Source organism: Bombina bombina, chromosome 10 (assembly GCF_027579735.1).
Source record: "Bombina bombina isolate aBomBom1 chromosome 10, aBomBom1.pri, whole genome shotgun sequence".
Lineage (NCBI taxonomy): Eukaryota > Metazoa > Chordata > Amphibia > Anura > Bombinatoridae > Bombina > Bombina bombina.
In genome coordinates this window covers 61030393-61057620 of record NC_069508.1, presented here as the reverse complement: position 1 = coordinate 61057620, position 27228 = coordinate 61030393, and the positions used below count along the sequence as shown (strand labels likewise).

The 27228-nt window shown below is 37.5% G+C and overlaps 1 protein-coding gene across 1 annotated transcript in view; it reads left to right on the top strand.

Moving 5' to 3' along the window:
* The first annotated feature begins 1282 nt into the window (after nt 1-1282).
* Nucleotides 1283-27228, top strand: part of LOC128641452 (L-selectin) — a 123356-nt gene continuing 97410 nt past the window's right edge. Inside the window, exon 1 of the mRNA XM_053694093.1 lies at nt 1283-1394. Coding sequence (XP_053550068.1) covers nt 1389-1394 — 6 coding nt within the window. The 5' untranslated portion in view covers nt 1283-1388. The remainder of the gene's footprint in view (nt 1395-27228) is intronic.

Below are 27228 nucleotides of genomic sequence, written 5' to 3'. Positions count from 1 at the left end.
TTAAAGGGACATGAAACCCACATTTTTTCTTTTGTGATTTAGAAAGGATGGCATTTTAAACAAGTTTCTAATTTACTTCTATTATCTAATTTGCTTCATTCTCTTGATATCGCTTGTTGAAAAGCATATCTAGATATGCTCAGTAGCTGCTTATTGGTTGCTGCACAAAGAGGCCTCGTGTGATTGGCTCACACATGTGCATTGCTATTTCTTCAACAAAGGATATCTAAAGAATTGAGCAAATTAGATAATAGAAGTAAATTCGGAAAGTTGTTTAAAATTGCATGCCCTATCTGAATCATGAAAGTTTAATTTTGACTAGACTGTCCCTTTAATGGAAATCTATTTGTTTACTACTTACTATGGGAAACATCTTCAGCAGCAGCTTAAAGGGAAATGAAACCCAAACATTTTCTTTCATGATTCAGGCAGAGCATACAATTTGGATCATCTACCTAGGTATGCTTTTCAACCTACCTAGGTATCCTTTTCAACAAAAAGATACCAAGAGAACATGCTTTTCAACAAAAAGATACCAAGAGAACAAAACAAATTACATCATTGAATTAAATTGGACAGTTGTTCAAAATGGTATGCTCTATCTGAATCATGAAAGAAAAATTTGGGGCTTCATGTCCCTTTAAGCTAAACAGGGCAAGTTCTCATGACGTGTCTCACGGCATGAGAACGAGGCTCCCATTTGAGCCTATGGAAGCTCACTCTTGTGGACCCGAGCTCACGTTAGCATTGCTAAAAAGTACCAGCGCACATTAGTGCATTGTAATACCAGCACACATGCATGACAGTGATACATTGTGCTCCGCTTATAATCTGGCCCTTAGTGTTTTATTTCGATCCTGTTCACAAAAATTGTAAAAATTGCTGTTTTATTTAAGTTTCTGTATAATATTATTTATATTTATTATGTGGATATTGCACTCACATATGGTAATGTCTTCAAAGTATTCAATTTTTAAAAATAAATAGAAATAAAAATAAAAGTTCTTATAACTCACAGTATCCAAATATAAAAACCTCTAATAAACATAAACAAACATAAACTCATCACTGGGTCAGTGACATTAATCATTTTATGATGATTTTTTTTGTGTTATCTTCTACTTTATTGCAGACATAGGTGTTGTCCAAAATGATGCTGAAACAGTTCCTACATAACACTGTGGCGCAACAACCATGAAAACAGGGTAGGTGTTTAAAAAAAACCTCACTGAAGGGCAGGAAATCTGATAAAAGATATCTTCAACAGAAAAGAGAACTCAGGGCACCGGTTTTAGATGGTTCACACAAAATTGATCACGGATAGCACTGATCTTTAACTATACAAATCCTGTCTCATTCAAAAGCAAAAGGGAACACTCAACAGCAAGATGCAGGTATGTGCAAGATTTTTTTTAAAATGACTCTGATTAATTTACTGGATCAAGTCTATATTTTACAAAAACATAGCAAAAATTCTAAACAAATTCATCACATCACATGTCATACAATGTAATCATAGGCAAAGACTAATTAAATGATAAACAAAAACTAAATATGAGAACTAAATAGTTAAAAAAAAATACCTAATTGAAAGATTTCATGTATGACTTAGAGGAGAGAAGATAAAGAAATGATAAAAGCAATCAGGTGTATAAATATTTTAAAACAGCTAAGAAGAAAATATTTTTCAAAAAGTTTGCTAAATGAAAAAGGGAAGATGGGTGGGTAGAAATTCAGATACAGTGGCGCCCATTTAACAAGCTCCGTAGTGAGCTTCTGGGCACGTGTTTCTGGCGAGCCTTCAGACTCGCCAGAAACAGCAGTTATGAAGCAGCGGTCACAAAGACCGCTGCTCCATAACCTGTCCGCCTGCTCTGAGCAGGCGGAAAGACATCGCCGGAAATCAACCCGATTGAGTACGATCGAGTTGATTGACACCTCCCTGCTGACGGCCCATTGGCCACGAGTCTACAGGGGGCGGCGTTGCACCAGCAGCTCTTGTGAGCTGCTGGTGCAATGCTGAATACGGAGAGCGTATTGCTCTCCGCATTCAGCGAGGTCTGGCGGACCTGATCCGCACTGTCGGATCAGGTCCGGCAGACTTTGTTAAATAGAGGCCAATGTGTATAAGCACTTATTTATAGAAAGAGTGGTTAATTCATGGAAAAGACTTCCATTAGAAGTGGTAAGAATAACTATTTTAAGGGATTTCAAGAATCTCTGGGCTTTGCATAAGTTAAAGGGATATGAAACCCCAAAAAATTATTTTGTGATTTAGACAGAGCATTCAATTATTTAAAAAAAAAAAAAATCCAATTTACTTCTATTATCAAATTTGCTTTGTTCACATGATATTCTGTGTTGAAGAGATACCTAGGTAGCATCTGGACCATTATATAGCAGGAAATAGTGCTGCCCTCTAGTGCTCTTTATTGATTAATGGATAAGATACTTGCAAAACTGCTGTCATATAGTGCTCCAGAAATGGTCTGACGCCTAAGCATACGTTCCTGCTTTTCAACAAAACATATCAAGAAAACGAAGAAAAAAGATAATAATAGAAGTCAGAGAGATGTTTAAAATTTGCATGCTCTATTTGAATCATGAAAGAAAAATATTGGGTTTTATATCCCTTAACTTACTGTGCAGAACGCAATATGGGAATAGTTCTTAAAACTTTATGTTTCTCTGTTAAATGTATTTTGTAAGGTTTTTTTGGGGAGTGGGTTTGCACTTTAATTAGAGACATTGGCCCCTATTTAACAAAGTCTGGCGGACCTGATCCGACAGTGCGGATCAGGTCCGCCAGACTTCGCTGAATACGGCGAGCAATACGCTCTCCGTATTCAGCATTGCTCCAGCAGCTCACAAGAGCTGCTGGTGCAACGCCGCCCCCTGCAGACTCGCAGCCAATGGGCCGCCAGCAGGGAGGTGTCAATCAACCCGATCGTACTCGATCGGGTTGAATTCCGGCGATGTCTGTCCGCCTGCTCAGAGAGTCTTTGTGACCGCTGCTTCATAACTGCTGTTTCTGGCGAGCCTGCAGGCTCGCCAGAAACACGGGGACATCAAGCTCCATTCAGAGCTTAATAGATAGGCCCCAATGTTCGGAATGCAAAGTAAATGAATGATTATATTTCAAATCCATTCACTTGGAAATGCAGTATTATTTTTTTTTAAATAGTAAAATATTTCATAGCACTTTAATCTTTGTTGCAATGCATCTGTAATATATATATATATGATTTCAAAATTAATCCATGTATTGAGAGAAGTTCTAGACCATTGGCATCCAGATTAATTGGTTGACTGACAATGAAGCTGGAGAATGTAGAATGTTAGCAAATAGACTTTGTATATCGCCAAAAGCTAGTGTCCGTATCTGAAGCCTTGATGTGTTTTGCAGTAATTTCACTGGGACTGAAGGTCAGTCAAATCTCTATTACGGATGGGCTTGTACAGGTAGCCTTTAGTTTATTCCCAGGTTCTATTACTGAAGGAACTGCTGCAAAATGAATCTGTGTAAAATAGAAATTGTAAAAACCAATAGGTTCCAGATCCCTCTAAAATGTATCATTGATAAATTAAAACGCTGAAAAAAAAAAGCTCATAACTGTGGAACTCTAAAACCTTTAGCTATATAAGTTTGCACACTGTAATGAAACAAAACATACAAATAATGTCTCCCAAAATACTAAATGTTGTAGTACTGTCCCTTTAAAGGCACAGTAAAGTCACAATTAAACTTTTATGATTTGGATAGAGCATGCCGTTTTAAACAACTTTCCATTGTACTTCTGAAATCAGATTTGCTTTGTTCTCTTGGTATCTTTTATTGACAAGTAAAACTAGTTAGGCTTGTAAGAGCTCAGGAGTGTGCACGTGCCTTTAGTAGTCTATGGCAACAGTGTTTTGCAATATTGTATAACAAAGCTACAAATAATGTTGCCAAACACTGCTGCCATAGATTACTAAAGACATGTGCACACTCATGAGCTCTTATGAGCCTACTTAGTTTTACTCTTCAATAAAAGATACCAAAAGACCAAAGCAAATTTAATAACAAAATTAAAATGGAAAGTTGTTTAAAATTGCATATTCTGGGGCATATTTATAAATCTTCGTATGGAGCTTGAGGCCCCCTGAAGTCTCGCCGGAAACAGACCGCTCCTCCATAACTTGTCCGCCTGCTCTGAGGCGGCGGACAGAAATCAACCCGATCTAGCGGCCGTTTGGCTGCGAATCTGCAGGGGGCGGCATTGTACCGTCTGAAATGCCGGTACAGATAAAAGTAAGTATTATGCTTACCAAATAGTGTGGCACTGTGCTGTGACCAGTGCAAAAGAGCAGGCTAGCACTTATCAGTGGCTAGTACACTGTGGAAGCCAAGCTCCAAAGGCACTTGTCCTGGTTGCAACTTTGTATCTGATGAAACGACCCTTTTGAGGTTGAGAAACGCGTCATAAGTATTAAAAGTCATTTTTATTTGAAGTTGTCTGTGTTGTGGTTTATCAATACCAACTGAACAACACACAAAAGATTACACCTTTGCAGCACCTGAAGTCCAGTCAACAGGAGACATATACAAAGTTGCAACCAGGACAAGTGCCTTTGGAGCTTGGCTTCCACAGTGTACTAGCCACTGATAAGTGCTAGCCTGCTCTTTTGCACTGGTCACAGCACAGTGCCACACTATTTGGTAAGCATAATACTTACTTTTATCTGTACCTGCATTCCAGACGGTATCACGCTATTGTGGCGCCCTCTCTCTACTCTTTATATTTTAACAGTTGTTCCACACTCTCTGGGATCAAGAGGAGCAGCCTGACTCACCATACCCATTTGGAGGATACCTTTATCCCTTCAATTTACCACCAGCTTATGGACATTAAACAGGACTAATACGGTAGATCTGATCTACTAGACTTAAAGTGTTTGACCTTGTTTTATTGAATATTGTTTTCCTTTTTTTTTAAACATCAGCGCTCTTTTATATCCCTTTATTGGGATATTGTTCATTTTTACTTAGGATACTGTTAACTAGAGAGGCGGACTTGACCTTCACTTTAAATAATTTAATACCCTGATAGAAAAACACATGCAAAGGAAAATAGAGGCACTTGTGTTTTAATACAGGTGAAGTGTGCTCAAAATTTACAGTACACTTTTTTAACTGACAGTAATGTATACTAATTGCAAGTGTAGTGAAATCATTTCAGTTTAATTTGTATTTGCCACAAACTGAGAATTTATATCAGTGTCAGGTGGTCCCATGTAAACCTAACTCTCCCCTGTAAGATTCTGTATCTCAGAGAGCCTAATAACTTTCTATGGAAGGCAGCTCTCATCTCTCTGGAACTTCTGGGCTCAACCCGTTTTCTTAGAAAATTAAGTGAGTTATCCCCCTATGACATCTGCACTATAATTTCATTCAAGACTGGTACATTTTTGAGAATCAGGCACTTATTTACCATAGCTATATTATGACTGCACAGCCTTCAAGTATTGCATAGGCTGAGGTTGCAGGATCGGAACTCTAGTGCAGAGAGGAACAGGAGGACTGGAGTTACACAGCGCCATCTACTAATCACAGACAGAAAATAATCCATAAATTCTAATTGCTGTATTCCTCTACATCCACTCTTCTGCTGATCTTAAGTACTGCACTGTGAGATACAAAATGTTGTTACTGCCTAATGTGCCGCCCTAGGCACATGCCTAGTTAGCCTATGTATGAACAGACCTTTCAGAGTATAGTATTTGAGTGAAGACTTCTGTTTCCTATTCTTACTTCTTAAATACCGCCTATATATTTATATATATTTTTTAAATCTGAATAATATATGCTGTATAGTAGCAAATGTATATTTTTTGTAATATTTTAGTGATTTCTAACCACAACATGTGACAAATGTAAAATTACAGATTTCTGTGCCTGAGTGATTGCACAGGAAGTTCAAACTTTTTTTCACTTTATTAAGAATTTTACTGACTCATATTGTTATTTTATTGAGTCATATGGGGTCAATTTATCAAGCTCCGTACTGAGTTTGATGCCCCGTGTTTCCGGCGAGCCTTCAGGCTGAGGCTCGCCGGAAACAGAAGTTATGAAGCAGCGGTCTAAAGACCGCTGCTCCATTACCTGTCCGCCTTCTCTGAGGCGGCGGACAGAAATCAACCTGATCGAATGCGATCGGGTTGATTGACACCCCCTGCTAGCGGCCGATTGGCCACGAATCTGCAGGGGGCGGCATTGCTGTCGGCATTTATCGATGTGCAGCGGACATGATACGATACAGCGTATCATGTCCGCTCGCACTTACATAAATTGACTCCATAGTGGGATCTGGATAAGAGACCTGGAAGATTGTGTCACACTGTCTCATACTTTACTCTTAGCTTTGGAAGAATGTATTTTACCTGTGATGAACAGCAAAAATCTGTGTGAAAAACACTTTGAAAAACCTGATACTTATTTTTCTTATATATGCTTTAATTTGTTGTTTCATGTTTCACCGTATTTTTTTAAATTTTTTTATCATTTGCTAGCTTGAGTGGTTTTTTATTCCTTCAAAAATTTCCTGGAGGTTTTCATGGACAGGGAGGTAAAAGATCTTGTGGGTCACCAGTTTTTTGTGAAAAGAGCCATTATGGGAGGGACCGGCCACGGATGATAAAGTTAGGTTGGGACATATCGTAGGTGGGCTGGGAAATCTCTAAAAACCAGGACATTTGCATTGGCAGGATAAACTGCTGGAGAGAAATGAAATAGACCTCTCAACCTATGACAGTCCTGCAGAATCCGGGACAGTTGGCTTTTACTAATTCACAAAGTGACTCTTCTTATGGACTGGAATGGCTTAGAAAAAGATGGAGGTAAAAATCCCCTGAGCTGCCATATATTTTCACATAAAATTTGAAAACTTACTAAAATGCATTTCAGAATGGAAAATGTTGGTACCCCTGTACATGTTTAAATATTTCTGCATTTTATGATAGGTGTGTTCATACCTTATATCAGTCTTTCGTCACATATTACTGGAAATTACAACATATAAAAATATGTTGTAAAAAATATTACTAGCAGAGGAGGTATTGCAACTCTCTAGGATGTAAACCATAGGTTAAATGTACACATATGATACAATAGGTATCACTGCCATTAAAATGCCATTTGTTATTAAAGGGACACTAAATACAAAATTAAACTTTTATTATTCAGAAAGAGCATGCAATTTTAAGAGACTTTCCAATTTACTTCCATTTTCAAACTGTGCACAATCATTTTATATACTCACTTTCTGAGATACCAGTTACTACTGAGGATGTGCAAGATTTCAGTGTATATGTATATGAGTCTGTGATAGGCTGATGGCTGTCACATTATACAGGGGTGGCAAATTGAAGAAAATTTTGAAATTTTCAGAAAAAATCTACCTCATTAAAAATTCAGAGTAAGTGATATTACATTCTCTTTTTATTATGTACTAATTGATTATGTATTTCTTTATTTAATGGTCCATTAAATCACCTATTTATTTGATAAACCCAAGTTTGCACCTAGAAACAGATATGCAAAACAGATATGTAATATTTCTGATAACACTTAAGCAGGGCACAAGAAAAAAAACAAGAACTGAAACTACAATGTGATCCAGCTCTAAGAGTTGTATTTAAAGGAAAAACTAAGAAATAAAAAATAAATAAAAATATTTTGTCATTTAAAGAGAGCCTACAATTACATTTTTTTTCATATTTACTATATTATCAAATTTCCTTCCTTTCTATGATATTCCTTGTCCCTTGAGTGCTAACGATGGCTCAGAGCAGTCGCTAGCACACAACCAACTTTTTAGCAATCTGGGGGCTCCTACCGACTCCCACTCCGGCGATCGGGCCTGTATAGTGACAGGCATCGCCGGGGCTTCCCGTCACGTGCGGTGACGTCACACGCAATGACGTGATGACGTCACTGCGCAACTTTATTTAACATTTGCAATACACAGTATAGGGAAAGGGGGCATGCTGCTTAGAAGCTTGTATCTCAGGCATCTAAGCAGCTACAGACCCCCAAGACCCACCGCTTGAAAGGTAATCGCCTAACCTTTCTAACTGTATAAGTCTTGGTGATCTCGGGAAAAAAAAGTCATTTTTTTTTAAAATAGTAAAAAACAGAAAAAAATGAAATCCAGCTTAGCTCTCAAGGGGTTAAGAGATACCTAGGTAGGTGTCTGAAGCACTACATGGCAGGAAATAGTGCTCCCAGCTAGTGCTCCAGCCGTGCACACACTCTAGCTTACATCCCTGTTTTTCAACAAAAGATACTAAGAGAAAAGAATACAAATTGATAATAGATGTAAATTAGAAAGTTGCTTACAATTGCACACTCTGGGGTCAATTTATTATTGGCCGAATTGGGCCAATTCACCCTGTTTCCGCACAAGCCTTTAGGCTCGCTGGAAACAGGAGTTAAGAAGCAGCGGTCTATAGACCGCTGCTCCTTAACTCATACGCCACCTCTGTGGCTGAGTACAGCAATCTGCCAGATCGTATACGATAGGGATGATTGACACCCCCTGCTAGTGGCCGATTAGCCACAAATCTGCAAGGGGCAGTATTGCACAAGCAGTCACTAGAACTGCTTGTGCAATGCTGAATATGGACAGCGTATGCTGTCCGCATTCAGCGATGTCTGGTGCTACAGCGTATCATGTCCACCAGACTTTAATAAATTGACCCCTCAGTCTAAAAATGAAAGAAAAATTTGGGGTTTTATGTCCCATTAACACTGGCTATCTGTTCCTTGTTGCCAACTCATTTTATTGTGAATATCTAATACATTTGTGATAATTTATGTTTTATTAAAAAGTGCTGCAATTACTTTTATTGCTTAAAGGGACAGTCAACTCAAAATTGTTTATTGTTTAAAAAGATAGATAACCCCTTTATTACCCATTCCCTAGTTTTGCACAGAAAACACTGTTATATTAATACACTTTTTACCTCTGTGATTACCTTTTATCTAATCCTCTTCTGGCAGCCCCCTGATCACATGACATATTTATTTATTGACTTGCTTATTGATTTATTTATTATCTATTGATTTGCATTTAAGCCAATTAGTGCAGTGTCATCCACAACCCACGGGAGTGAGCACAATGTTATCTATATGGCTCACATGAACTAGCAGTCCCCTGTTGTGAAAAGCTGTGAAAAGCTAATAAAAAAGCATGTGATAAGAGGCTGTCAGTAGTGGCTTAGAAACAGGCAGACATTTTGAAGTTTAAAGGTTATAAATTATATCAATATAACAATGTTGGTTGAACAAAGCTGGGGAATGGGTAGTAAAGGCGTTATCTATCTTTTTAAACCATAACTTTCAAGTTTTGCTTATTTTTAAATAATATTGCACTGATTTTCCGACTCCTAACCAAGCCCCAAAGTTTTAGGAGAATACTGATGTATACCTACTCCAGCTTGCTCCTGTTTGTGTAAAAACTATTTTCATATGTAGATGGGGGGGGGGGGGGGTGTCTGTTTTTTTTGCTATAGAACCACTTTCAGTGGGTGTTCCAGCCCAACCTTTTCAACGGTGCTAAACTGGGAGCATCTAAATACGTTTTTAAACGGTTTTATACTAGATTTTTAGATCAGTATCTGTACATATTATTATTTATAGTAGTGTCTATTACATGCAGTTAAATGAAAATTGGATTCTCACAGTCATCCAGAAGACTGATTTCCCGCAATACAACAGCAATGCAAACAGCAGTCTTCTGGCAAGCCCTCTGCAGGTGGGGGGTGGGTTTGTAGGGAAGTGCAAAACACTGTACTGTATATAGCAAGTGTAAGATTAAAAACTTACATTTATTAAAAAATTTAAAACAAGAAACACGTTTCTCAGCTCTATTGGCTGTTTCATCAGGCTTATACAATTAAGGATACAAACTTGCTATATATAATAAACATCATCTATCTTATAGGGACAGTATACTGTAAAATTAGTTTCCCCTATGTGTTTCCAATTACTTTTCTTACCAATTTCACAGTATAAAATGTATGAGGTTTGCTTAAAAAAGGTTTATTTGTGTATATGATATAGCTGATTTTTGTGTTTTGAAACCACAACCTAATAAAATGGGTTGAGCTTGTATGTATAATCAGATCTCATTACTTTATCATAGTGTGTACATATACAAGCTTTTTTATCTTATATCTGTCTGTAAACCAAAGACCAATACTTGGAGAGAACAATAGAACATTAAAGTGCAATAAAACATTTTGAGGTATTCTAAAAGGGTCAACTGAGATAAAACAGTGTGTGAAAAAAAGTATAAAAAAAGCTTATAGGTATATTAATAAAATTTCCAAAAATCTGCTAAATAATTACACTTTAGTGTTCCCAAGTGAATCTTGCTCCACCCCCCCCCCCTTAACAGTGTCTTACTCCAAACCCTGAGATATCATGTAACAAAGTGTGCACGTGAGGATAATTACTTATGCAAGTAAGGGGGATTGAGGAGGGACATCAGATACTGCTATTGTTTGTTGCCAAGAGGCTAGCTTGTTTCCATGGGGACAATATCCCATGCTTTGTGAAAGCTTCAGCATTATACTGCTTTAGTCATGTGTCATGTGACTGTGCCCCCTAGTGCTTTCTGCCATAGCTATAGCCTGTATAGCACATTCCATATATGGAAATGTCCAGGGGGGGGGGGGGGGGCTTGCTGCAAACAAAACTATGCCTGAATTAAAGCAGTTAATGAGGGTTAAAAAATAAACAATTTTGCAGGTAAGCTTTGGCTGCATTATATATTTAGAAACTTATGTTAGTTCATACTGTTTTATGTCCCGTTAACATTGTATTACCTTATCTCTTCTATACCCCACTGGGAGTGTAATTTCTTAAAGCAGGGGCATTGAAAAAAAAGGTAAACATTGAGCATGTGAATGTGATCGAGCAGATGAATATACGAAACGTAAACACCATATTAACCTAATAGAGCTAAATTCACAATAAATCATTATTAAACAAACAATAATACATAGATATCATTACATGAAAAAATGATGTCATTTACAAATTACAATTACCATCATATTACTATTTATCATCTGGCAATATCAGGCCATGTGGCGCCCCTGTCTATGTTTGTAACCTACAGATTGCTGATTTTGGGAGTTGGACCTTATCCCCCCACAGAGAGCAGCCTATGCCTGGATGTACTATGGACTTGCATTGATTTTGCTTTGAAGACTTTGGGCTTGATTACAAGTAGAGCACTAAATTATCGCACACCCGCAATTGGGCAAATTTGCCTGTTTGCAGGCGCGTGATAATTAACAAGCCATTACAAGTAGCAATTAGCACCCAGAAAATTAACCAGAGATTAGATCTCTGGTTATTTTTTTAAAAGTGCCCCAAATGCCCTCAAATAGAGGGTATTATAGTTTTTTATTATAAAATGAGTACCTTTTTTTTTAATAAAAAACTACTGCACTAGGCAGTTTTGGGGCTTTAAAGTTAGTGGGATGTGGAGTATTAGAAAAAACCGCACTGAAAGTGCCTTTACATTGCGGTCTAAAGGAAATGTGTGTTCCCAGTAAATATATATATATATATATATATATGTGTATGCTTATAAAGTCACGTTGATTGGAGTAGCCATGTTAGTCCAGAGATTTAGATATCAAAATAACAAGAGTATTGCATTGAGCAATGATACTTTTTTTATTGGACTAACTATACATTTATAAGATGACAAGCTTTCGGAAGAGTTCCTTCCTTTATCAAGTCTGAAGCAATACTAACCAATTCAATGGAATTTACAGATTGTATCTTAAAACACAGAATAGCTAAGAAGACAGTGCAGGGAGAGGAGGAGGTGTCGTAAAAATCATGAGGGGGGCTTAGGTAACAGGCAGACAGTGTCCAGTGTAGGAGAACAGACAGGGGAAATATATAGCTTTACATAGAGCATATACTGACATAAAGTTATATATCAACATTGAATCAATATCTATAGAGATGTGAAATTGTATATACAGGGGGAATACAAAAGTTAAGAAAAGACAAAAGTGTGGACATAGGCTTACCTGTGTACCTATGTATAAAGAATGTGGAATATACAATGTAATTGACTAAATGAAAGTACATTACAAAAAATTTTGATAATGTGTTAAGAATCCAGAGTCCACATTTAGTCCAGAATTAAACAGGTTGAAGTGCATTATCATTTTCATTTCAAAGGTTTTTCTTTCCATGGTGTTATTGAAGTTGCCTCTGAGAATTTTGATTTTGAGGTTTTGGATGGAGTGGTCAGGTTGGGTGAAATGGTGACCAACAGGGGTGCAGTATTTTGTTTCACAGTGGTTTTTGATTGAGTGTCTGTGTAAGTTCATTCGAAGGTGCAGTTTTTGGCTTGTTTCTCCAATATAGCATCCCATTTCACATGCAGTGCAATGTATCATGTATACCACATTTGCAGATATACATGAATATGCCCCTTTAATGTTGTAAGATTTATTATTGTGATTTACTGTGCTGCTTTCACAAACGTGTTGACACAGTTTGCAGCGAGCTTTATAGCAGCACTTGGTTCCATTCTGAGTGTTCTTTTTCTCAAGGGGTAGCTTCCTATGTACCAGTTTCTGCTTTAGGTTAGGTGCTTGTCTGTATGTCAGGATTGGGGGTTTTGGAAAGATTTTTTTGAGTGTGGGATCCTCTAAGAGTAGTGGCTGTAAGTCTTTTATGATTTTTCGTATCCCTTCCACAGCAGGGTTGTATTTGACTACTAGTGGGATACGTGATATGTTTTTCTTCTCCCTGTATTGTAGTAAGTGTTCACGTGGGGTATTGAGGGCAGAGTTAATTTTTTTATTTATAATCCTTGTTTTGTAACCTTTTTCTCTGAATGATTGGGACAATGTGATGAGGTGTTTGTCACGGTCCTTGGTATCTGAACAAATTCTGTGGTATCTTGTAGCCTGACTGTAGATTATGGATTTTTTAATGTGATTGGGGTGGGAGCTGGAGCTGTGGAGGTAGCTGCATCTATCTGTTGGTTTCCTGTATACAGATGAGTGCAGTTTGCCATTTGTGATGGATATTGTTGTATCCAGGAAGTTGACACAGTCTCTAGAAAAGTTCATTTTAAGCTTGATTGATGCATGAAATAGATTAAATGATTTATGAAAATGTTCAAGGTTTTTTTCTCCTTCTGTCCATATGATGAAAATATCATCGATGTAGCGAAAGTATTTGAATGGTTTGTGAGGGTGAGTGGCTAGGAATCTCTGTTCTAAGTCAGCCATGAAGAGGTTTGCGTACTGTGGTGCCATTTTGGTGCCCATGGCTGTTCCCATGATTTGTAAGTAGATGGAGTGGTTGAAGATGAAATAATTGTGAGTAAGTATAAATTCTGTAAGTTTACTGACTGTAGAAGCACTATATGTCTGGTTAAGGCTGTTGCAGGAAAGAAAGTTTAAGCAGGCATCAATACCATCTTTATGTGGAATATTGCTGTACAGGGATTCCACATCCATTGTCACAAGTATAGTATCCTCTGGCAATTCTGTTATCTGGCTGATTTTGTTAAGAAAATCAGTGGTGTCTTTTATAAAGCTAGTGGTGTTAATAACTAAGGGCTTAAGAATATTCTCCACTAGGCCCGATAGTTGCTCAGTCAGAGTGTCCATGCCTGTTATTATTGGTCTTCCTGGGTTCCCTGGTTTGTGGATTTTTGGGAGCATGTAGAATGTCCCTATGCTTGGGTTAGAGGGCACCAGTTTGTCCAGTTTATGTTGCGTGTGTTTAGGGAATGTTTTAATTAGTTTTCTAAGTTGCAAAGTGTATTCCTGGGTGGGGTCCTTTTCTAGTTTTTTGTAATAAGTTTGATCTGATAATTGTCTATTTCCCTCTGTGATGTAGTCCTGTGTATTCATGATCACCACTGCTCCTCCCTTGTCCGCAGGCTTAATGGTAATGTTTTCATTATTTCTTAAGTTTTTTATAGCGTTTTTTTCTAAGTGTGAGAGGTTATACATTATTTTTTTCTGCTGTGTGTTGAGCAGAGATGCAGTTCTCAACCGGAAGCTTTCAATATAGCTGTCCAATTTTGTGTTGCGTCCTGGTGCAGGTGTAAAGACTGTGTTCTTTTTTCTTCCATTGTAGTCCTCCATAGTGCTGGTATTTTCTTTGTCATAGAAGAATTCTTTTAGCCGCAATCTCCTGAAGAATTCTTCTAAGTCTGAGTACAGTTGGATTTTGTCTAGATTTGTACTTGGACAGAATGATAATCCTTTACACAGTACTGATATCTCTGGCTCTGACAGGTGGTATTTTGACAGGTTCACAATCCCTGAGTTTTCTGTGTGGTTTTCTTGGTTGGTGACAGTTTGTGTTTTAAATGAGGTGCTGTTATTGTCTGTGGACGTTTGGTCATTTGTTGTTGAAGTTGTAGTTGATCTGTCACGTGGAGCTCTGTTTTCTTGCATTTGGTGTTTTATTCTGTTTTGTGACAGGCATGCAAGTTTCTTCTTTTTCTTCTTGATAAAATTTTGTTGTTGTGCTTTGTGGAAGTGTTGCATTTCTTTTTTAATTTCTTCATTGTACCCATTATTTTCTTGTAGTTTTTGTAGTAGGAGCTGCTTTTGGTCTTTTATTATTTGCTTTTTGCTATATAGTTGATGAATTAGGTTATTTCTCAGTTTCTCACTGGTACGTCTGCAAAGTTTTTCAGCATACTCACAGTTATGAGTGGTTGCAAGTGGATTCTTAATTTTCAGTCCATTTGGAATGAGATTCATTTTTTTGCAGGATGATAGGAAGTATATATCACTGTTGATCTGTGTTTCTTTTGTGATCAGTTTCATGATTTGCTTCTTATTATGGCTATATTCAGTATCTTCCATAGTCACGTTGATTGGAGTAGCCATGTTAGTCCAGAGATTTAGATATCAAAATAACAAGAGTATTGCATTGAGCAATGATACTTTTTTTATTGGACTAACTATACATTTATAAGATGACAAGCTTTCGGAAGAGTTCCTTCCTTTATCAAGTCTGAAGCAATACTAACCAATTCAATGGAATTTACAGATTGTATCTTAAAACACAGAATAGCTAAGAAGACAGTGCAGGGAGAGGAGGAGGTGTCGTAAAAATCATGAGGGGGGCTTAGGTAACAGGCAGACAGTGTCCAGTGTAGGAGAACAGACAGGGGAAATATATAGCTTTACATAGAGCATATACTGACATAAAGTTATATATCAACATTGAATCAATATCTATAGAGATGTGAAATTGTATATACAGGGGGAATACAAAAGTTAAGAAAAGACAAAAGTGTGGACATAGGCTTACCTGTGTACCTATGTATAAAGAATGTGGAATATACAATGTAATTGACTAAATGAAAGTACATTACAAAAAATTTTGATAATGTGTTAAGAATCCAGAGTCCACATTTAGTCCAGAATTAAACAGGTTGAAGTGCATTATCATTTTCATTTCAAAGGTTTTTCTTTCCATGGTGTTATTGAAGTTGCCTCTGAGAATTTTGATTTTGAGGTTTTGGATGGAGTGGTCAGGTTGGGTGAAATGGTGACCAACAGGGGTGCAGTATTTTGTTTCACAGTGGTTTTTGATTGAGTGTCTGTGTAAGTTCATTCGAAGGTGCAGTTTTTGGCTTGTTTCTCCACCTGTCAGAGCCAGAGATATCAGTACTGTGTAAAGGATTATCATTCTGTCCAAGTACAAATCTAGACAAAATCCAACTGTACTCAGACTTAGAAGAATTCTTCAGGAGATTGCGGCTAAAAGAATTCTTCTATGACAAAGAAAATACCAGCACTATGGAGGACTACAATGGAAGAAAAAAGAACACAGTCTTTACACCTGCACCAGGACGCAACACAAAATTGGACAGCTATATTGAAAGCTTCCGGTTGAGAACTGCATCTCTGCTCAACACACAGCAGAAAAAAATAATGTATAACCTCTCACACTTAGAAAAAAACGCTATAAAAAACTTAAGAAATAATGAAAACATTACCATTAAGCCTGCGGACAAGGGAGGAGCAGTGGTGATCATGAATACACAGGACTACATCACAGAGGGAAATAGACAATTATCAGATCAAACTTATTACAAAAAACTAGAAAAGGACCCCACCCAGGAATACACTTTGCAACTTAGAAAACTAATTAAAACATTCCCTAAACACACGCAACATAAACTGGACAAACTGGTGCCCTCTAACCCAAGCATAGGGACATTCTACATGCTCCCAAAAATCCACAAACCAGGGAACCCAGGAAGACCAATAATAACAGGCATGGACACTCTGACTGAGCAACTATCGGGCCTAGTGGAGAATATTCTTAAGCCCTTAGTTATTAACACCACTAGCTTTATAAAAGACACCACTGATTTTCTTAACAAAATCAGCCAGATAACAGAATTGCCAGAGGATACTATACTTGTGACAATGGATGTGGAATCCCTGTACAGCAATATTCCACATAAAGATGGTATTGATGCCTGCTTAAACTTTCTTTCCTGCAACAGCCTTAACCAGACATATAGTGCTTCTACAGTCAGTAAACTTACAGAATTTATACTTACTCACAATTATTTCATCTTCAACCACTCCATCTACTTACAAATCATGGGAACAGCCATGGGCACCAAAATGGCACCACAGTACGCAAACCTCTTCATGGCTGACTTAGAACAGAGATTCCTAGCCACTCACCCTCACAAACCATTCAAATACTTTCGCTACATCGATGATATTTTCATCATATGGACAGAAGGAGAAAAAAACCTTGAACATTTTCATAAATCATTTAATCTATTTCATGCATCAATCAAGCTTAAAATGAACTTTTCTAGAGACTGTGTCAACTTCCTGGATACAACAATATCCATCACAAATGGCAAACTGCACTCATCTGTATACAGGAAACCAACAGATAGATGCAGCTACCTCCACAGCTCCAGCTCCCACCCCAATCACATTAAAAAATCCATAATCTACAGTCAGGCTACAAGATACCACAGAATTTGTTCAGATACCAAGGACCGTGACAAACACCTCATCACATTGTCCCAATCATTCAGAGAAAAAGGTTACAAAACAAGGATTATAAATAAAAAAATTAACTCTGCCCTCAATACCCCACGTGAACACTTACTACAATACAGGGAGAAGAAAAACATATCACGTATCCCACTAGTAGTCAAATACAACCCTGCTGTGGAAGGGATACGAAAAATCATAAAAGACTTACAGCCACTACTCTTAGAGGATCCCACACTCAAAAAAATCTTTCCAAAACCCCCAATCCTGGCATACAGACAAGCACCTAACCTAAAGCAGAAACTGGTACATAGGAAGCTACCCCTTGAGAAAAAGAACACTCAGAATGGAACCAAGTGCTGCTATAAAGCTCGCTGCAAACTGTGTCAACACGTTTGTGAAAGCAGCACAGTAAATCACAATAATAAATCTTACAACATTAAAGGGGCATATTCATGTATATCTGCAAATGTGGTATACATGATACATTGCACTGCATGTGAAATGGGATGCTATATTGGAGAAACAAGCCAAAAACTGCACCTTCGAATGAACTTACACAGACACTCAATCAAAAACCACTGTGAAACAAAATACTGCACCCCTGTTGGTCACCATTTCACCCAACCTGACCACTCCATCCAAAACCTCAAAATCAAAATTCTCAGAGGCAACTTCAATAACACCATGGAAAGAAAAACCTTTGAAATGAAAATGATAATGCACTTCAACCTGTTTAATTCTGGACTAAATGTGGACTCTGGATTCTTAACACATTATCAAAATTTTTTGTAATGTACTTTCATTTAGTCAATTACATTGTATATTCCACATTCTTTATACATAGGTACACAGGTAAGCCTATGTCCACACTTTTGTCTTTTCTTAACTTTTGTATTCCCCCTGTATATACAATTTCACATCTCTATAGATATTGATTCAATGTTGATATATAACTTTATGTCAGTATATGCTCTATGTAAAGCTATATATTTCCCCTGTCTGTTCTCCTACACTGGACACTGTCTGCCTGTTACCTAAGCCCCCCTCATGATTTTTACGACACCTCCTCCTCTCCCTGCACTGTCTTCTTAGCTATTCTGTGTTTTAAGATACAATCTGTAAATTCCATTGAATTGGTTAGTATTGCTTCAGACTTGATAAAGGAAGGAACTCTTCCGAAAGCTTGTCATCTTATAAATGTATAGTTAGTCCAATAAAAAAAGTATCATTGCTCAATGCAATACTCTTGTTATTTTGATATCTAAATCTCTGGACTAACATGGCTACTCCAATCAACGTGACTATGGAAGATACTGAATATAGCCATAATAAGAAGCAAATCATGAAACTGATCACAAAAGAAACACAGATCAACAGTGATATATACTTCCTATCATCCTGCAAAAAAATGAATCTCATTCCAAATGGACTGAAAATTAAGAATCCACTTGCAACCACTCATAACTGTGAGTATGCTGAAAAACTTTGCAGACGTACCAGTGAGAAACTGAGAAATAACCTAATTCATCAACTATATAGCAAAAAGCAAATAATAAAAGACCAAAAGCAGCTCCTACTACAAAAACTACAAGAAAATAATGGGTACAATGAAGAAATTAAAAAAGAAATGCAACACTTCCACAAAGCACAACAACAAAATTTTATCAAGAAGAAAAAGAAGAAACTTGCATGCCTGTCACAAAACAGAATAAAACACCAAATGCAAGAAAACAGAGCTCCACGTGACAGATCAACTACAACTTCAACAACAAATGACCAAACGTCCACAGACAATAACAGCACCTCATTTAAAACACAAACTGTCACCAACCAAGAAAACCACACAGAAAACTCAGGGATTGTGAACCTGTCAAAATACCACCTGTCAGAGCCAGAGATATCAGTACTGTGTAAAGGATTATCATTCTGTCCAAGTACAAATCTAGACAAAATCCAACTGTACTCAGACTTAGAAGAATTCTTCAGGAGATTGCGGCTAAAAGAATTCTTCTATGACAAAGAAAATACCAGCACTATGGAGGACTACAATGGAAGAAAAAAGAACACAGTCTTTACACCTGCACCAGGACGCAACACAAAATTGGACAGCTATATTGAAAGCTTCCGGTTGAGAACTGCATCTCTGCTCAACACACAGCAGAAAAAAATAATGTATAACCTCTCACACTTAGAAAAAAACGCTATAAAAAACTTAAGAAATAATGAAAACATTACCATTAAGCCTGCGGACAAGGGAGGAGCAGTGGTGATCATGAATACACAGGACTACATCACAGAGGGAAATAGACAATTATCAGATCAAACTTATTACAAAAAACTAGAAAAGGACCCCACCCAGGAATACACTTTGCAACTTAGAAAACTAATTAAAACATTCCCTAAACACACGCAACATAAACTGGACAAACTGGTGCCCTCTAACCCAAGCATAGGGACATTCTACATGCTCCCAAAAATCCACAAACCAGGGAACCCAGGAAGACCAATAATAACAGGCATGGACACTCTGACTGAGCAACTATCGGGCCTAGTGGAGAATATTCTTAAGCCCTTAGTTATTAACACCACTAGCTTTATAAAAGACACCACTGATTTTCTTAACAAAATCAGCCAGATAACAGAATTGCCAGAGGATACTATACTTGTGACAATGGATGTGGAATCCCTGTACAGCAATATTCCACATAAAGATGGTATTGATGCCTGCTTAAACTTTCTTTCCTGCAACAGCCTTAACCAGACATATAGTGCTTCTACAGTCAGTAAACTTACAGAATTTATACTTACTCACAATTATTTCATCTTCAACCACTCCATCTACTTACAAATCATGGGAACAGCCATGGGCACCAAAATGGCACCACAGTACGCAAACCTCTTCATGGCTGACTTAGAACAGAGATTCCTAGCCACTCACCCTCACAAACCATTCAAATACTTTCGCTACATCGATGATATTTTCATCATATGGACAGAAGGAGAAAAAAACCTTGAACATTTTCATAAATCATTTAATCTATTTCATGCATCAATCAAGCTTAAAATGAACTTTTCTAGAGACTGTGTCAACTTCCTGGATACAACAATATCCATCACAAATGGCAAACTGCACTCATCTGTATACAGGAAACCAACAGATAGATGCAGCTACCTCCACAGCTCCAGCTCCCACCCCAATCACATTAAAAAATCCATAATCTACAGTCAGGCTACAAGATACCACAGAATTTGTTCAGATACCAAGGACCGTGACAAACACCTCATCACATTGTCCCAATCATTCAGAGAAAAAGGTTACAAAACAAGGATTATAAATAAAAAAATTAACTCTGCCCTCAATACCCCACGTGAACACTTACTACAATACAGGGAGAAGAAAAACATATCACGTATCCCACTAGTAGTCAAATACAACCCTGCTGTGGAAGGGATACGAAAAATCATAAAAGACTTACAGCCACTACTCTTAGAGGATCCCACACTCAAAAAAATCTTTCCAAAACCCCCAATCCTGGCATACAGACAAGCACCTAACCTAAAGCAGAAACTGGTACATAGGAAGCTACCCCTTGAGAAAAAGAACACTCAGAATGGAACCAAGTGCTGCTATAAAGCTCGCTGCAAACTGTGTCAACACGTTTGTGAAAGCAGCACAGTAAATCACAATAATAAATCTTACAACATTAAAGGGGCATATTCATGTATATCTGCAAATGTGGTATACATGATACATTGCACTGCATGTGAAATGGGATGCTATATTGGAGAAACAAGCCAAAAACTGCACCTTCGAATGAACTTACACAGACACTCAATCAAAAACCACTGTGAAACAAAATACTGCACCCCTGTTGGTCACCATTTCACCCAACCTGACCACTCCATCCAAAACCTCAAAATCAAAATTCTCAGAGGCAACTTCAATAACACCATGGAAAGAAAAACCTTTGAAATGAAAATGATAATGCACTTCAACCTGTTTAATTCTGGACTAAATGTGGACTCTGGATTCTTAACACATTATCAAAAATTTTTTGTAATGTACTTTCATTTAGTCAATTACATTGTATATTCCACATTCTTTATACATAGGTACACAGGTAAGCCTATGTCCACACTTTTGTCTTTTCTTAACTTTTGTATTCCCCCTGTATATACAATTTCACATCTCTATAGATATTGATTCAATGTTGATATATAACTTTATGTCAGTATATGCTCTATGTAAAGCTATATATTTCCCCTGTCTGTTCTCCTACACTGGACACTGTCTGCCTGTTACCTAAGCCCCCCTCATGATTTTTACGACACCTCCTCCTCTCCCTGCACTGTCTTCTTAGCTATTCTGTGTTTTAAGATACAATCTGTAAATTCCATTGAATTGGTTAGTATTGCTTCAGACTTGATAAAGGAAGGAACTCTTCCGAAAGCTTGTCATCTTATAAATGTATAGTTAGTCCAATAAAAAAAGTATCATTGCTCAATGCAATACTCTTGTTATTTTGATATGCTTATAAACATATACAGTATATACACATATTGACACATAAATATATATGTATATATTCATATATATCTAGCGCTGCGGAATCTGTTGGCGCTCTACAAATAACCGATAATAATAATATATATTTAAAAATTCTGCCCATCGCTGCGCTTCTTAACCCCTTCGCTGCGCAAGGTTCTAGAACCAGGCTCCCATTGGATCCTGCTTAAACGCACTCTCGTGAGCGCAATGCTTCCTAACAATGCAAATGCGCACTCGCGTTTGCATTGCGATTTATTTGTAGTACTAACACACATTATCGTGCGCTGGTATTACAAAGTGGATCGCTAATATCGCTTGCATGTAAGTGATATTTAGTGCTCCACTTGTAATCTAGTCCTTTATGTTTAATGATTAAAAGGACACCTCACTTTCACATCTTATTTAATTTTGTATTTCTGTGTTTTTATAGGGCACCCCTATCTCACACTTTTTTTGTCATGATATGGTATTTGCCCTATAACTTTAAAGGAGTTTAACCTCCACAAAGAAGTTAAACACATAGGTAAATTCATTACAACTCCCAAGAAGAAAGCCAACGATGATTGGCTGTTCACTGTGGATCCTGCTCCCTATTTGTGCAGAATATTATGATAGAATGATACTATTTCATCCTTGCACTTGTCTACATAAATGTTCTAGTTGTAGTTTGTCCTTTAAGAACTTGTCATTTGCACCAATTCCTTATTGTCTTAGCCCCCAAACCACTTCACAAACAAGGAAGATCCAGTAAAATTCATATTTGAAATTAAACTAGGAATTTATTAAAATCTACCATGCCATTAAACCACCATAACCAACTTTATTGTACCCCACTACTAAGCAAGTGGGCAGGCATTATCTTACCAAATGTTGTTGGACCAGTAAGAGTCTTCGACTCTAATTGAAACCTACTGTGGGTTATAACACTCATTCAGGAGTCTTAAAAATATCAACCATCTCAGCTCACCTAGGAAAATCCATGTTTATTTAAAACCCTCAACAGCCATCAACAATGATGCAGTATATACAAAGGCAGAAACTTCAATGTGATCTGAGAGTGGTGTTTAAAACTATCTGTCCCTTGTTGCAAACTCATCTAATTAAAGTGTGATCATTTATGATTGATAAAGCAATAAGAGCTGTATTTATTTTAATTCCTCGGTTGGGACATTCTGATATGAACATTTTGAACTCCTATTTGTACCAGCATGCCATTTTGTATTTCTTGTAAAGGAGTTTAACAAATAAACTGGATGTTCCTGTGTTAAAGAAACAATTTTTAATAAATGTCTCTAAAACTCTGATACCCCTTTTCTCTCCCTTCCTCAAACATTTGTGCTCTAAGGTAAAAATACGCAGCAGGGGTATGCGTGGGAGAGAGAAGTGAAGAGTAGGAAATTGCTGTTTCCTGGAAACTTACATTTATAGTGTAAAAAAACAAAAGATTTGCATGAACTTAGTGTGCACTAAATGTTTTTAAAGAAAACACAAATAAGAAGCACTACACTACCAAAATGACACACAGTGGCCTTTAAATAAATCTGTAAACTTCAGATTTACAAAAAAATTAAAACAATTAAAGTATATATTAAATGTGGCAAAATACATTAGCTTAGAGGGACATTAAAGGGACATTAAACCCAAAATATTTATTTCATTATTCAGATAGATTATACAATTTAAAAAAATGGAAAGTTGTTTAAAATTGTGTGAAAAATGTTGGGTTTTATGTCCCTTTAAAGGATCATGAAACCCAATTTTTTTTCTTTCATGATCCAGATAGAGAATGCAATTTCATACAACTTTCCATTTTACTCCAAATAACAATTTTGCTTCATTCTCTTGATATCCTCCTGAGCCTACCTAGGCGTGCTTTTAAACAAAGAATACTAAGAGGATGAAGCAAATTCAAAAGTTGCTTAAAATTGTATGCTCTATCTGAATCATGAAAGAAAATTTTTAGTTTTCATGTCCCTTTAAACTGCTGGGTAAAACTACTGTATCTAAGGGCCCGATTAGCTAAAGCTCTAGGTTTGTGAGATTTTCTAAGAAATATCGCCAGTTCTGTGAAACCCCTGTCCTAATTCTATAAAGTCAGTTTTTACCATAGGGAACAGTGTCTCGTACAAGGACTGTTCCCTGATTTTAACTCCTTGCTGAGCTTAATGACACATAGTTGTCTTCCACACTATGGGGCCTATTTATTATGGTGCGAGCAGACATGATCCGATATAGCGGATCATGTCCGCTGCACATCGATAAATGCCGACAGCATACGCTCTCTGCATTTATCATTGCACCAGCCAGCAGTTCTTGTGAACTGCTGATGCAATACCGCCCCCTGCTGATTCACGGCCAATTGGCCACTAGCAGGGGGTGTCAATTAATCCGATCGTATTCGATTGTGTTGATTTCTGTCGATTTCTGTCCGCCACCTCAGAGCAGGCAGACAGGTTATGGAGCTATGGCGATAACTTCTGTTTCTGGCAAGCCTGAAGGCTCGCCGGAAACACGGGGCATCAAGCTCCATACGGAGCTTGATAAATATACCCCTATGAGTTAAGTGTGGATGATGACACGCTTTGCATAGCCCCCCTGCAATTAGTCCAAAATCGCTGGGGATCCAGTGGACCGCCATCACCGGGGGAATCTGAGCACCAGAAACCAGGAATTGAAAAGGCAGCTATTTAGGACTTAAGGGAGTTTGAGGTGGGTAAGTATTTAAACCCCTTGAAACCCCCAAGACCCACCATTTTAAAAGCAATCATTTTCAATCGCTGGGAGTATAATATTAAAGCACCAATATTTTTAAAAAAATATTCCCAGCATTGTTGGCAGGCTAGGGGTCTCTTGGCACTTCTAGCAGGTTATCAATAGTCTATAGACCCCTGAGACCCATTGTTTTAACACCCAGAAGCTCCTCTTTAAAATAAAGCACCTATATATGTTTTTATAGCCAGGTGATCATTGTGGTAATAGTGATCACCTGGAGTGTATAAATGTGCATTTATTTGAGTAGATGCTCATGGTAGCCCCTATGTGTGTGAACATCAAAGTTATATTCTGTACATATACCCAAAGGGCCCTTTTAATATGTGGATAACCTCTTCTTCTTTATGAAGTTTATAAAAAAGAAAATCCTACAGACACTATTTTTTGTCTGCCAGTACCTATAAAATACCTAAATATATTATTTTATTTACTTTTTTTATTTTCTGTAGTGTAGTGGTTCCCCCTCCAGTGATCGTTAGCTAGGTACACCCCCCTCCACCTTTCATCTGTAGTGTAGTTCCCCAGCCCTCCCTCTCCCTTTATTTTTATGTTTCTGTAGTGTAGGGCCATCCCACTCCCTCCCTCTCCGCTTCTGGACCACCCAACCTCCTCCCTGATTCCCTCCCACATCTCCCGTTGGCACCAGCAGATGATGCCTTCATAGTCACACAGTTGCCTACAGCTCAGAAAGAGCAGCTCTCGGCTGTTACTTGACTGATGATGCTACGGTTCTATATGACGACAGATGCTATGAGCTCAGGATCTCCAGCTCTTGGATGTAACTTAACAGACAAGAAAAAAAAATTGTAATTTAAAAAAAAATGTATGAAACAAATAAACGAAATATTAAGATAAAATAATATGCAGTAATTTTTTTTATTTTTGTTTAATTGCATTAAAAATTATAACAAACCTGGGGCGAAATTACATATGCGGCGTCACCCCCAAAAGCCGGCGATGCCGGTTTTTAGTCCGGTTTTGCTATCACATATATGGTGCCGCATATAAATGCGGCGTGTATATTTCACTCATAGCCCGCTATTTTTCGTCTTATAAACTAACATAGAACCGCGTCACAAATCGGTATCACATATTTAGCGCAAGGCTTTACACAGCGAAAATGGAGAATGGCAGGCGCAGCAAGCCTTGCGCTGAATTTATAAGCACCGTAACTCCCTGAAAGTTTTAACTAACACCTAACGCATGCGCAATATCTACCTGTCAACTGCCATCTCCCCCACCGCAATAACTATTAAAATATATTAACCCCTAATCCGCCAACCCCCACATCGCAAACTACCTAATAAAGCGATTAACCCCTAAACCATCATCCCCCACCAACGCAAATATACCTATTTAAACTATTAACCCCTAATCCGCCATACTCCCACATCACAATCTACCTATTTATACTATTAACCCCTAATCCACAATACCCACACATCGCAATCTACCTATTAAAACTATTAACCCCTAATCCACCATCCCCCCACAATGCATTCAACCTAATTAACCTATTAACCTCTAAACCACCAACCCCCCCACAACACAAATACATAATTTAATTACTAAGCCCCCTAACCTAACACCCCCTAAATTAACCCCAATTACCTAAAATTCAAAAATACTAAATACAATTAAAATAAAAAACCTAACATTACTTTAAAAATAAAAAAACTAAGTTTAAATTAATATAAAATTACAAAAAATAAAAAAGTCTAACATTACAGAAAATAATAAACCAAATTATCAAAGATAAAAATATTAAACTTTAAAAGGGCATTCAGCTCTTTTACAAGCCCATTTAAACCCTAATCTAAAAAAAAACAAAAAACCCAAAAATAAAGAAAAATCCTAAATCTTACCCCTAAATAGATACTCACCGTTCCTGAAGTCCGGCAGAGAAGGTCCTCTTCCAGGCGGTGAAGTCTTCTTGGAGGCGGCAATTTTGAAATAGCCAATAGGATTTCAGTAGCTCAAATCCTATTGTCTAATTCAAATCACCCAATAGGATTTCAGTAGCTCTATAGGAATGCATGGTACCCCATATTTAAATGGGTACCTTGCATTCCATCTTCAGTGTGCGGCAACGATCGTACGAAGATTATCTCCATGCTCGATGGCTCCACGGTCGCTGGTCTTCTGTTCTGCGGTCACCTCCGCTCCACGCTGGCTTGGTCCTGGATGAACATAGAAGAGATCTCCATTCTGGAAGAAGAAATCGCCGCCTCCAAAAAGACTTCACTGCCTGGAAGAGGACCTTCTCCGCCGGACTTCAGGAACGGTGAGTACCTATTTGGGGGTTAGATTTAGGATTTTTTTTAGATTTAATGGGCTTGTAAAAGAGCTGAATGCCCTTTTAAGGGCAGTAAAAGAGCCCTTTAGGGGCAATGGGTAGCTTAGGTTTTTTTAGTGTTAGTTTTTTTTATTTTAGGGGTTTAGTGGGTGGGGGGAGTTTACTATTAGGGGGGACTTAATATTTATTCAATGTAAAAGAGCTGTTTAACATTAGGACAATGCCCTACAAAAGACCCTTTTAAGGGCTATTGGTAGTTTAGTTTAGACTAGGGGGTGTTTTTATTTTCATAGGGATAAGGTTTAATTTTTTAATTTTTGATAATTTTATTTATTATTTTGGTTTATTATTTTGGTTTATTTATTTGGTTTATTTTTTTTTAAAGTAATGTTAGTTTTTTTTTATTTTAATTGTAATTTAGCATTTTTTAATTTTAGGTAATTGGGGTTAATTTAGGGGGTTTTAGGTTAGGGGGCTTAGTAATTAAATTAGTTATTTGCGTTGTTGGGGGTGTGGTGATTTA